This window comes from Chionomys nivalis, chromosome 21 (genome assembly GCF_950005125.1).
Source record: "Chionomys nivalis chromosome 21, mChiNiv1.1, whole genome shotgun sequence".
In the NCBI taxonomy this organism is placed as follows: Eukaryota; Metazoa; Chordata; class Mammalia; order Rodentia; family Cricetidae; genus Chionomys; species Chionomys nivalis.
In genome coordinates this window covers 40,396,134-40,409,356 of record NC_080106.1, presented here as the reverse complement: position 1 = coordinate 40,409,356, position 13,223 = coordinate 40,396,134, and the positions used below count along the sequence as shown (strand labels likewise).

Here is a 13,223-nt window from a genome sequence, read left to right as displayed (position 1 = left end):
CAGAGGTTCCCACTTCCCAACCATCAAAGACCCAAGTCTAATCCTTCCACATTTCTGTATCTTGGACTCTAGTACCAGGACTTAACTATCCAGAGACTTAGGCTTCCTCAGAACCACATAATCTATGGAAGGTGAAGGAAGGCTCCCAGTCACTCACCTCAAGGCCGTGATGAGCTGGATCACAGCCTCACTTACCCAGAACCATGATGGCAGCCTCCGCAGCAGTAGGCATCCTACTTCCAACCTCAGTTCCCCCTGAGCCCTTGGCTGCAGGGTCCTTCCCAGACTCAGGCTTTCCTGCTCCTGGGTCTGTTTCTTGCAGCAGATCCGTGGTCCCAACAATCTCATCTCCCCAGTCCCTTGTGGCCAAGTTTGGTCCTCTGAGAGGCTCAGCCCCAGGCCCCGCCTCCTCCTCTGCACTTGCTCCTCCATTGCTGCACTTCCTCTTTGGTAGTGGTAGAAATGGACTGGCTCCTTTAGGGATCTGGTCTTGCAACGCAGTTCCAGGGCCTTTGGGATGTGGGGCCTGCTTGTCAGGCTGGGTAACCGCTGGAGTTTCTGCAGAGGCCATGGGACTGCCCCTCTGGGTCTCAAGCATCTCCCCAGGAGCAGCCATCTCTTGTACATGGATAGAGATCCTGGGCAGAGAGAAATATGGCCCTGAGGTTCGAAACAAGGACGTTCCAGGGATGCAGCTCAGCGGTAGAGCCCTGCTTAGTGTCCTAGTTAGCTTCAGCTGTCAACTTGACACAAACCTAGAGTCACCTGAAAACAGGAAACCCCAATGGAAGAACTGACCCAATTGGACTGGCCTGTGGCCATGTCTATGAAGCATTTTCTTAATTGCTCATTGATGCAGGAGGTCCTAGCCTACCTCCCTAGATAGAGGGGCCTGGGCTATGGAAGAAGGGTAGTTGAGAAGCAGAGACGCACAGCAAAGCTCAGGGAGTCCCACAGAAGAGGGGGAGGAAAGGTTGGAGAAGTCAGAGCGGTCAAGGACACCACAATAACATGGCCCATAGAATCTAACCAGGGTCCCTAGGGACTCGTAGAGACTGGAGGGGCAATCAGGGAGCTTGTATGGGCTGATCTAGGCCCTGTGCATATATACCTTATGGTGGTTTGTTGAGATCTTAAAAGTGCTAGTAAAAAAATAAAACAAATACTTAGGAGATTTACAAATACAAATGACAAAATTTCCTCAATAGCATTCATATTATAGTATTTGTGATAACAAGAATACTAAACTATATTTTCTAGCCATCATTTGTACAACACTAGGCCTGATTGCCTTATTTTTATTTAATTAAAATGTAGTTACATGATTTCCCCCTCACTAATAATCTTTAATGTGCTATGGAAGATAAAATTTTTTAAAGATTTATTTATTTATTATGTATACAGTGTTCTGTCTGCATGTATGCCTGTAGGCCAGAAGAGGGCACCAGATCTCATTACAGATGGTTGTGAGCCACCATGCCGTTGCTGGGACTTGAACTCAGGAACTTTGGAAGAGCAGTCAGTGCTCTTAACCTCTGAGCCATCTCCAGCCCGAAGATAAAAATTTGAGTTTGTGGGGGCTGGAGAGATGGCTCAGAGGTTAAGAGCATTGCCTGCTCTTCCAAAGGTCCTGAGTTCAATTCCCAGCAACCACATGGTGGCTCACAACCATCTGTAATGAGGTCTGGTGCCCTCTTCTGGCCTGCAGACATACACACAGACAGAATATTGTATACATAATAAAGAAATAAATATTTAAAAAAAAAATTTGAGTTTGTAATTTATATGATATAAAATCATGAGTGAGGAGTTAATTAAAGATTAACAACATTTTTGTTCTTCATTTGTTCTCTTTTGGAAAATTAGCCTCCAAGTTTGAAGCTCAAATGTCTCTGAAGATATAAACAAATAAAGAAATACATCTTTGTTTAAAAATGTTTACAAAAAGAAACACAAATATGGACTTTTTAGATTTTTTAAGAAGAAATAAAAAATAGTTAATATGGGCCCTCATCTAGTGTACACAGAGCCCTTAGTTCCCTTCCCAGCTACACACACACACACACACACACACACTCACACGCGCACACATAAACTAAGATGGTACATTCTGTTTTACGTGTCCTTTATCATAATAAAAAGAATAAAGAAAAGTACAAGGCTTTTTTTCCAGCAGTGGAAAGCCCAGGCTGCTCTGAGGTTTAGGCCTTTGAAAATGGACGCTGATCCCAAGTGGTGCAGTCGAGAGACCCAGCAGTCTGTCTACAGTTGAGCACGGGGCAAGAGTGTGGTGACGAGACAACTGGCCGTGATAACAGTGGGAAGCAAGGTGGGAGCCAAGCTAAGCACCTGAGCCTGTCTCAGACCAAGGGGCCCAAAAAGCTTGACAAACCAATTGCTGGGGGAGAATCCAGGTAGTCAGAGGAAAAGGTCATTGGCCACTTCAGCCCTCTCTGGTCTTCTCTTCCAGTGGGGTAGGAGGTGACCCCAGTGTCACGCAGCTCTATGTCATGTTTGATGTCCAATGGTTCCTTACCTACTGCATAGCACACCAACCACAGGCACTGCCAACAACTCCGGGCTGCCGAGCTCAGGTATGGTCTCAGGATACCTAGACAAGCAGCCCCTTCTGGTCAGATCGGACACTCAATTTTTGATATGCTTTCCTCAAAAAACACATTCTAGGGAAGGAAAGGCAGGTGGTGGCCTCCCCACTACCTGAGACCTGCTTCGGATCTGGCGTGTCTGAAATTCAGCTCAGGGCTGTGTCTGGGGTGGGACATTCTTCTCAGTGAGAGGTTTTTGGGGATCCCTAACATGTCAGAGGAAGTTCGCTCCTTCCGCAATCGCTACATTAAGAGTTTTTCCAGGCACAGCTACCAGGAATCCCTCTTTCCAGCCTGCCAAGGCCCCTGGCACAGAGGGAGGTGGGGTGGGATGGGGTCCCATTTCCTTCCAGAACCAATCACCACAGTAGAGGCTAGAAGCCGGGAGATGGTGGCACACGCCTTTAATCCCAGCACTCGGGGGGCAGAGGTAGGTGGATCTCTGTGAGGCAGAGGTAAGTGGATCTCTGTGATTTCGAGGCCAGCCTGGTTTACAAGAGCTAGTCCCAGGACAGCCTTTAAAGCTACAGAGAAACCCTGTCTCAAAAAAGAGAGGAGAGAGAGAGAGAGAGAGAGAGAGAGAGAGAGAGAGAGAGAGAGAGAGAGACTAGATAATCTCCTGGTGCTGGGTCTTGTGGTCTCCGTGGTAGACGTGGGGCAGGTGGAGAGGGCATCAGGTACAAGGGCATCTGAGAGAGGTCTAGAAGGCCAGGGTCCTAGCAGGCTGTGTGGACACAGCAGTGCTGCACCAACGGCACTGAATACAGAAGGAATGCAGCCGGCCAGTTCTCTCTTCTACCATTTCTGCTGAGCACAGTTCCTGTCCCAGGCGTCACTGCCTCTCTAGGACCTCTGACACAAACCTCCCCAAAGCCTCTAGAATGCCTCTACCTGTCCCGCCCTTTTCTCCTCGCCATATTGTTTAGGACTTAAATGCTGGTCTAAAGAAGCAGGCGTGCGGTTAAGTACGGATTTGGTGGTTTTGTGGGATGGTGGTGCTTAGTCCCCATGTCACCGTCAGTAAGATAAAAGGACACTTTCCCACACTGGGAACACTGGGAGAATAAAATGAGCTGAGGCCTCAGAAGGCCAGGCCAGTGCTTGGAACGTGGTGAAGAGCTCTGTGAAGCCTGTTCGCTGAAGTAATTACTTATCTAAAAGTTTGTCATTTTCAACCCTATTCTCCACTAGAATGAAAAACAAAAATTCAAGAATGGTACCTGAGAATCACTCCAGACCAAAGGAATCAAGATTTCTGGACATGGATGTTTCTTTTTAATCCCTACTCCCTATTCCCAGGTAATTCTCATGGCCAGGTAGATACCAGTACCCCCAGGATCCCAAACATAAGCTCTCCCCCTGTCAATCTAGTGCGGCTCTATGTATACAGTGGTCACCAACACGTGTCACTGGCCCATTGGCCACGCCACACGGAAAGGGACACAGCTGTTTGTGCCCATTGCCCAGCACAGAAGAACACCCCTTACCTGGAAAGTGCCTCACCACCGTGGACTTCACTGGTCGGAGTTAGTGACCCTACGGGTAGAGGGCTAAGCCCTGAATTCAGTCTCATGTTCTCTTCTGAGAGCCAACAGTCAGGCTTGCTGGACGAGGTTCCTTGTCCTGCACTTTGCGACATCTTGAGATTGGTAAGGACCTCACTGATTCTGTCGAGTGCGACAGACAATTCCAGGGTAGTCCCAGTATCCTCACCAGACGTTCCCGGAAGCCTGGGTTCCGCCTCTGCGGATGGGGGTGCTTGGCCTAGGCCAAGAACTTCAGTTTCCTGCCTCAGTGAAGCTCCCGCCTGGGTGGAGTCAGCTCCCTTCAGTGAAGTACTGATGATGAGAGGCAGCCTTCCCACTGCCCCCACTGCTGTGTCCTCCTTCTGGCTCTCTACGAGATAACGGGAAGGGGGAAAACACACTCTAAGGGACACGGATCACAAGGAAAAAACAAACACATATGTGTCATCCCACACACCACATCTGTAAAAGCCAAAAACTGGACGTAACCCATACTGCCAAGGGAGATGTGTCTGTATGTTAGAACACCCACCCAAGGACGTGTTGTACAGCCACTCTTAAAGTAAGAAAAGAGGGGCTGAAGAGATGGTTCAGTAGGTAAGAGTACTGCCTACTCTTGGAGAGAATCCAGGTTTGATACCCAGCACCTACAATGTAGCTTACAAGTGTCTGGAATCCAGTTCTAGGGGATCTGATGCCCTCTCTGGCCTCCATAGACAACACACACATAGGTGGTGCACAGATACATACGGACAAAACACCAACACGCATTGAGAGAAGGGAGGATGTTTGTGAGTGTGCACATGTGTGTAAACCTATGACTACTTATGAGTGGTTTCCATAAACTGGACCTCACTGGAAAGATAAGAACTTTTTAATTGATCATAAATAAAGGTCTTAAGGAGAAAGGACAAAGGGCAGGCTTCTTAGTATACCTTATTTTGTCAATCTGACTTTAGAACCCTAAAAATACTATTTAAAAAAAGAATTTAGTTTCTTGAGACAGGGTCTCACTGTAGCTTTGGCTGCCCTAAAACTCACAGAGATCTGCCCACTTCTGTTTCTGTGTACCAGGATTAAAGGTGTGCACCACCATGCCAGGCATGTAAAGTTTTAAAAGAGAATGAGCTTTTATAAAAGAAATCCAGTCAAAGTCTTAATTCCAGCACTCTGGAAATGGAGGCAGGAGGACCAGAAGTTCAAGGTCATCCTCAGCTACGTGGTAGAGTTTGAGACCAGTCTGGGGTGCATGAGACCCTGTCTCAAAAGTCCAAACAAAACTAGAACAACCATGGCATGGGCGACGTACCTGGTACTTTATTCCAAACCATTACGTGTGCAGTAGAAACAGGCAGGTGGACCCCCTCACCTACCCGCAGCCTCCTGGTGGGTCAGCTTGCTCACCTGTGGACCCCCTCACCTACCCACAGCCTCCTGGCAGGGTCAGCTTGTTCACAGCCTCCTAGCGGAGTCAGCTTGCTCACCTGTGGACCCCCTCACCTACCCACAGCCTCTTGGCGGGGTCAGCTTGCTCACAGCCTCCTGGCGGGGTCAGCTTGCTCACCTGTGGACCCCCTCACCTACCCACAGCCTCCTGGCGGGGTCAGCTTGCTCACCTTGGGTACTCAGCGCATGCTTCGGCTTGATCCCCGTAGCTTCTTCTGGCTCCTTGTTCTAAAATAACCACCATAAAAACACCATCATTCAAACATCCAAGGGCCACCTGCCACATGCTCACATGGAGTTAGTTTAATAAATATGACCCACAGCAGTGTGGCTGGACATTGAGGCCGCATGTGCCTAGCTTCACAGCTAGAGCCCATGTCCTTTCCAGGGCTTCACTGAATGGCTAGCGAGCTGGCTCCCTGAGAAGAGGTTCTAAATAGACCGGGGTCTTAAGCCGAGAATGGAGAAGGAAAAGAAACCTCAATCCTAAGTCGCCATCAGCTCGGCTCTGCTATTCATGCTGCAGTTGCAGTCGTCCTGGTTGAGACTGGATCCCTAAGTCAAATCCGTGCTTAGCAGATGGGACAGCACAGCCAATGGTCACGTCAGCCTGGGAGCTGAGGAACCGCCTCCAGCTGGGCTCTATCATTTGGGCCTAGAGTTGCCAGAGCTTTGTTGATCAAGAGAAACTGGAATTACATAGATTTTTGCTTAAATCAGACTTACTAAAGCACAAAATTAAATAAAAAATAATTTATTAAAGCATCATTTGTATACAATAAATTACACATACAAACTATAAACTTTTTTGTGAGACTGTCTCACTATGTAGCCCTGAGAGTCTAGAACTCCCTATAAAGACCAGACTCACGAAAATCCACCTGCTTCTGCCTCCTGAGTACTGAGCCTAAAGGTGTGTACCACACCAGCTCAACCAATGTACAAAATGCAGGGCAATTCTGCAACCCCCAAAGGATCCCTAGCATTTTAATCCAAAGATTTCAATTTTCCGTCTTGGAAATCAATTAAAATCTTTTCAGTGCTGCAGATAGCATGTGTCCTCAGCTGTTTTGCTCTCTGGGCTCCTCGTTAAGGAACTCTGTGGCTGGGCCAGAGAGAGGCCAGTTAGCTGGTGAGTCACTTTCCCTGGTGCACAGGGGATCAGGGACATGTTAACCGGAGCTATTGCTGTGACTCAACACCAGGAGCCACAGTTGGGACCTTACTGGTCAAAGGGTGGAAACCCCAGCAAGAGAAGCAACCTTTTCTGGAGGGTTTCCTGACTGTCACGGAGTGGCCAGGTCCAGTGTAGGGCTCTGAGCATGTCTGTCAAGCCCTGGTCTCTAGTAGACCTTTTAGGTTTAAAGAAGAGCTGCGGAGAATCCCTCTGGACCAGCGCTCAGCATCCTTATCCTCAGCATCCTTACTAGAGGGCTCCTCGACACGGGCCACTCACCGCTCTGTTTCAAAATAGCCATAGCTGTTGAGTAACTTTTGTGTGCTGGACACACTTTTCCAAACATTTCACAGATTAGTTCCCCCTCCTCCTGCCCACTCTTTGAGATAACATTTACTGATGGAATAAATGGAGAAAATGAGAAACACAGAAGCAAAGGAGTAGGCCAGGTGCTAAAGGCAGAGTTAAAAGCAACAAATTTGACCTGAGAGGCCAGGCTCCTGCCACACTGCTACACTAGAAAGGGTGACATGGGGACCCCCACTCAGCCCCCAGGCTAAGGTTAGACCCTGGGAAGGGTGACATGGGGTCCCCCACCCAGCTCCCAGGAGGAGGTTAGACCCTGGGAAGGGTGACATGGGGTCCCCCACCCAGCTCCCAGGAGGAGGTTAGACCCTGGGAAGGGTGACATGGGGTCCCCCACCCAGCTCCCAGGAGGAGGTTAGACCCTGGGAAGGGTGACATGGGGTCCCCTACCCAGTCCCCAGGCAGGGGTTAGACCCTGGGAAGGGTGACATGGGGTCCCCCACCCAGTCCCCAGGCAGGGGTTAGACCCTGACTGTGGTGCCCCATCCTGTCAGCATGATTTGACTTGGGAATCCAGTCTCAATCAGAACTATAGTGGCTTGAATGTTGATCTGACTTAGGGTGGGTAGAATTTGATTTTCCATTCCTGACCTAAGTCCTTTGTTTATCAGCCAGAGCAGTTCCCAAAGTCCTCTGCTCCCCCAACCCCCTTGCCAGGTTTTCCTTGGCTTCAGTCACCTTTCTCAGCCCTGTTCCCTTCTCACTTCTTTGTGGCTCCAGAACATCAAATATTGCATTCATTCATTCTTTATTCAGCGTGTGTGTGTTAGGTGTGTGTGTGTAAGTGTGTGTGAGAGAGAGAACAAGCACGGGCCCTACCCTTGGAGATCACATGACAGTTTGCAGGAATTGGTCCCCTCGTTCCACCACTGGTTTTCAGACTTTGTAGCAAGCGTCTTGCAAGCCCAAAGACACTAAAGGACTCCATGTTTCTTTTCCTTCCTTCTTTCTCTTTCTGTCTTCCTTTTGGTGTGTGCACTTGTGCATGTGTCCAGGTGGCATGTGGAGGTCAAAGGACAACGTATGAAAGTCAGTTCTCTCTCTGTATGGTAGGCCTAGGGATTAAACTCAGTTTTGAGAAGCCAGCCCAGATTTCCTCTTTCAATAGTAAGGACACAATACATGGAGAGCACACAGCCCAATGCCCAAAGGACACGCACACACGCATGCACGCACACACGCATGCACACACACACACGCACACACACACAAGTTCTCGCTATGATCCTCACATCAAACAGCCCCCCTCTCCCTTCCTCTGCAGGATCTTCTCTGCCACTTCTGTTTTAGGAAACCGGAGGCATTGCCACAGACCTCCTCATCAGTAGAAACTGACTTGCACAGACTTCTAGAGGCAGTCCCTGTTGATGCGAACAGTCCTTCTTTCCCTCCTTTTCTTCAGTATAGGAAGGCTCCTGTGTCCACCTCTCATGAGGGCTGATGTCCTGAACAGCTCGACTCTGTTGGACTGAAGCTGACGGCAGCTGGCTTCTAGTGATAATCTAATTCATCGTTACAGAGTTCGGTGGGTACTTTAGAAGATGAAGCAGGTGTGGGTGGTGTCTGGGGAAGTAATTCAATGGCGGGACACCTGCCTTGTGTAAGTGAGGCCCTGAGTTCAATCCCCAGCACTACCACCAAAATATAATATAAAGTTCTCAAGGAGGACCTTGACCAAGCCCTGGCATAATTTCCAAATTTAACAGCCAGTGTTAGGATGTAATTCAGTTCTACATGTGATCACTACACCCCTGTTCTCTTAAGAAACAAACGGAGGGTCTCCAGAAGTCTCTGGAGTCTAGATTTCAGCATGAGGAATTTGTTAAGGCCCGTGGTTCCACCTCGTGAGAAGGGTTCTCTGACCTGCAAGTTCATCCCTGACAAACAGAAGCATGCCATGATCCAATTGACAACTGGCAATCTAATGAGAAGACAGGACCCAAACCAGCAGACAGTCAACCATACACAAATTAATCACAAAGAGCAGAGGGAGATGCAGCGGAGCCTCGCAGACAGGTAAAGCTGCAGGAATGAACACACAGTCCCTGACCTCCCCTGTCCCAGACGCCTATGTATTTACAACCTGGGCGCCAGTTAGTTCTGCTATTCTATAAAGAACCCTATGAATAAACAGGAAATTGTGGAAAACAAAACAAGAAACAGGAGGAAAATTTGTGAAGAGGTCATTCACTGAAAATGCAAATGGTTTTTTTTTAAAACGATGGTCCATCCTTTAGTAAAAGACGTCAAAGCTTTAGGACACATTCTCTCTGTTCTTGGTTATGTCTGAGGTTTTCCTGAATAAAAAGACAACTTTCTATGAATTCAGAAGAAGGATTAACTTTATAGGGCATCACCAACTGCTTCATTGGGGCCTGATTCAATAAGGACACTAAGAAGTTTAAGACTTTCGGGATGCTTGAATACTAACTTCAAATAATAGCAAAAGCGTTTACTTTGAGGACATACTAACAGCAATACAATTGTTTCTGAGGTAGTCCAAGTCTTTTAAACAAAAATGCTGAACTCTACTTGTTTGCTAATTGTAGTGCTAGGTTTGAAATGTAAGCCTCAGGCATGCTGGGTAAGAGACCCCTTTGAACAACACCACTCATTCCAGATTAGTTCCCTGTTGACTTTAAATCATCTGTACATTATACATTGTATAGTATAGTTTTTAATGTAATATGCTATGCAAATAGCTATTATCTTGTAGCAGAAACATCCCCCAGGAGGGGGTGGAATTCCCTCCCCACACTCAGGAAAACTAAGAAGAAAGCTCTTCACTGAAGGCATAGTGAACCTCCACCTACAACCCCTGGAATGACTTCTAATTGTTTTAGACAAAGCCGCACAGAGCCCAGACTGACCCTGATTCTCCTGCAGGTCTGTGCTGCCACACCTTGCCTTAAAATGAACTTTTTGAAGGCTGGTTAGGTTTTACACATAATGTGCTTTTAGTTGCAAAACCTTTACCTGGACTCCCAAGGACCCAGTGGTGGAATCAGAAGGAGATGCTTTTCATGTTTTTGTTTTTGTTTTTTTTTTATTTATGTTTGATTGGTCTCTCTCTCTCTCCCTTTCTCTCTTTAATGTTAGGGATTAAACTTAGAGCCACCTATATCAAAAGTGTTTTCTTTTACCGTGTTAAACTATCAGATTAAAAGCATTTTAGTTTTCCTTTCTAAGGCCATTAATTCAACTTATTTTAGTAGTGTAATTAGATGCGGTGGCCAGGGCAGTGCAGTGCGTGTGCCCCATTTTCTTTGCAGGACAGCATTTCCAGGGCTGCAGAGCAGGGATCGGGGAGCTGAGGGAGAGGGGAGAGGTGTGCTCCAGGAGGGAGGAGCTTCAGACAGGGAGAAGAGGGACACTGGGTGGCCTGGGACCTGCGGGACTGGGCAGGAAGGTGTCCTCTTCAAGTACAGACCTCATTCACACCAATCCATTCTGTGCCAGGGGCAAGCGATAATCACAGAATCTTAAATGGTGGCTCCAGGCTATCTGGTGTTGCTAAGTGGCTGGTCTTCAGCTGTTCTCAAACAAGGTGTTCCCTACACACACGTGCGCGCGCACACACACACAGAGACACACACACACACACACAGAGACACACACACACACACAGAGACACACACACACACACAGAGACACACACACACACAATGTGCCCAGTGGACAAGCTTCTATTAGCCAGCAGTAGTGTGATTATACAACCCTTGGAAACAGTCACTCCCAGAAATGCCATCTTTCCCCCTGGGGGGAGGGGGTCATACCTCTGCTTGCTGTCCCTTGTTAGTCACTGTCAACAGTCACTTTCCCACAGGCAGCTATACACTTTGCCGTCTCTGGGGCAAAGCACAATGTAGGGGACAATGAGGGTTTGGCTGTTGAGTAAGGGCTGGGGGATAAAATGACCATGTCTCTTACTCCAGCTATAAAGGGACAGGAAGGGGCAAGAGAGAAGTCCCAGGGGTGTTAAGCACAGCACCCTCCGTTTCTTCACATCTAGTTTGTCCTTCACATATGGGTGGCAGAGTTGCCCAAGGAGCTACATACTGACTGGACCACTACCTCACCCTCTCTTAGAGCGGGGATCATTGAACCATATGGAAATCCATCTATTCTCCCTGTTTCCATCTCTCATTTCCCCATCGACAGAACACAGAATACATGATAAGGAAACAATGTCCCCAGCTCTTCTAAGAATAATTTCCAGGCAGGTCTTCCCACCAGGGTCCCGGAACACCCTCCAGCCAGGGCAGGGAATCCAGAACCAACCTCCTCGGAGCCAGCGGCCAAGCTGCCCTTCCTCCAGGGCACGTTCCCTTGCGTGATGAAATCATCCACCTTTGAGTTCTGGAATGTGGCCCCTACCAAAGTAATAGCCCTGTCCAAAGCCACCACCATCTTGAAGAGGGCTTCGAGCCTGGCACCATGTTGGGCACTCTCCTGCCGCACCGCCCTCACCAGCTCCAGGACCTCAGGCCACGCAGCCTGAGCAGTGGCTGGAAGAGGGCCATAGGGCGCTGCCAGACTCAACTCGCGGGAGGCCTCCAGCCGATGTAGACCTTGTTCCAGCTGGTGCATGCCCCGGCACACACACTGCAGCTTCTCTGTGACATCTTCTTGGAAATGTAGGAGTCTGTCAACCTTCTCGCTCAGCACCGTAAGTTTGCTGTCCATGTTGGCTAAGGGAGCTCTGGCCAAGGCTGGCAGCCTCAGGGGCCCCAGACCCTCGGGACCCTCCTCTGGAACTCCTGACATTCCAATTCCGGCTAGGTAAGGGGAAAGGCAAGGCAACGAAGAAGCGCCACAGCCCCGCTTCTCACTTAGGCGGTAACGTCTGGAAGGCCATTGTTCTGGTAAGAGCCTTGCTGTACAGCATCAGCCTGCCCTGTTGCCTGGGCGTTTGGGGAGCTGAGAGGGCCAGGTTTTCTGTGTGTCTGCTTTGCCTATCTTCCACTCAGCCACTGCCAGGGAGTGACAGGCTGAGTTTAGCCCAGGCCCTTTTCTTGGGGCCTCTTTGACATCATGGTAACAATTAACATTCCCCTTTGAGAGGCTGCTGATGGCAGTTATTTTAAGAATCTGCCCGGAGAAGGCTGGGGTTCATACAGCCGATGCTAAAGGCTGAGAGAAAATTATCTTTTAGCATGAAAACTAGGGAGGGGAAATCCACGGGACCCCACCTCTAGATGAAGAATTACAGGCAACTAAGGAGAGCTGAGAACAGGAGAATTAGTCTTCCTCGGGGATGAACCCACTAACTGATTATCCAATACCAAGTGATCAGACCTGAAATAATATACAAGTAATACTAAACAAACTCAGTAGGTTGTAGTTATAAATTCATGCACTTTTATACATATAATAACAATAAAAAAGACGTGAATTTGAGTGGGGGCGATGGAGGAAAAGGAAAGGAGAAATTATATAATTGCGATTTAATTAAAAATAAAAATAACCAGACAGTGGTGGCACACACCTTTAATCCCAGCACTCAATGGCAAGTCAATCTCTGAGTTCGAGGCCAACCTGGTCTACAGAGCCAGTTCCAGAAGAGCCAGGGCTACACAGAGAAACCCTGTCTCAAGAAACCAAAACAAAATAAAAATAAAACACAGAAAAACATGTTCTCATTACCATACAAATTCACTTTGGTCTTTTAAAATGATAAAATTGTATGTATATCAACAAATTGTCTTAAAATAAATTTCCTTGTGATTTATTATTAGCAAAAAACCCTAAGAGAGTATATCTGTCAGCTGGCTATGCAAGGCGGTTTTCAGAACTGCAGACGCTGAAGACACGGTGTCCAGAACCATCCACACGCCTAATTCACAGCAGAGAGCAGAACAAAGTGCAAGGCGATTTCACCAAGTTCTGCCTTTCACCGTCACGAAAATCTTACTGTTTCTGCAAACTAAAAACAAGCTTTTTGTTGTTGTTTCCCGCTTGGATGATACATGAAGTGTGAATCTGGACCGCCTGTGGGGAGAGTCTGCAGGTCTTGCCCCTAACAAACATGCACTTGGGTCCCCACTTGTACCTAAAAATAGATCTGAGAAACAACAACCTAGGCTACTCACCAAGTGCAAC

General features: G+C 48.0%; 1 protein-coding gene across 2 annotated transcripts in view; it reads right to left on the bottom strand.

Annotated features, from left to right (window-relative positions):
- Mylk3 (myosin light chain kinase 3) overlaps window positions 1–13,223 on the bottom strand; it is a 48,165-nt gene that overhangs the window by 22,313 nt on the left and 12,629 nt on the right. Inside the window, exons 1-4 of one of the 2 annotated variants that reach the window (XM_057754034.1) lie at window positions 11,403–11,888; window positions 5,713–5,806; window positions 4,094–4,502; window positions 196–638 (exon numbers count right to left, since the gene is read on the bottom strand). In XM_057754034.1, the coding sequence (XP_057610017.1) occupies window positions 196–638; window positions 4,094–4,502; window positions 5,713–5,806; window positions 11,403–11,888 (1,432 nt within the window). Of the gene's footprint in view, window positions 1–195; window positions 639–4,093; window positions 4,503–5,712; window positions 5,807–11,402; window positions 11,889–13,223 lie in introns of those variants that run through there. The other variant, XM_057754035.1, reaches the window with a different exon arrangement.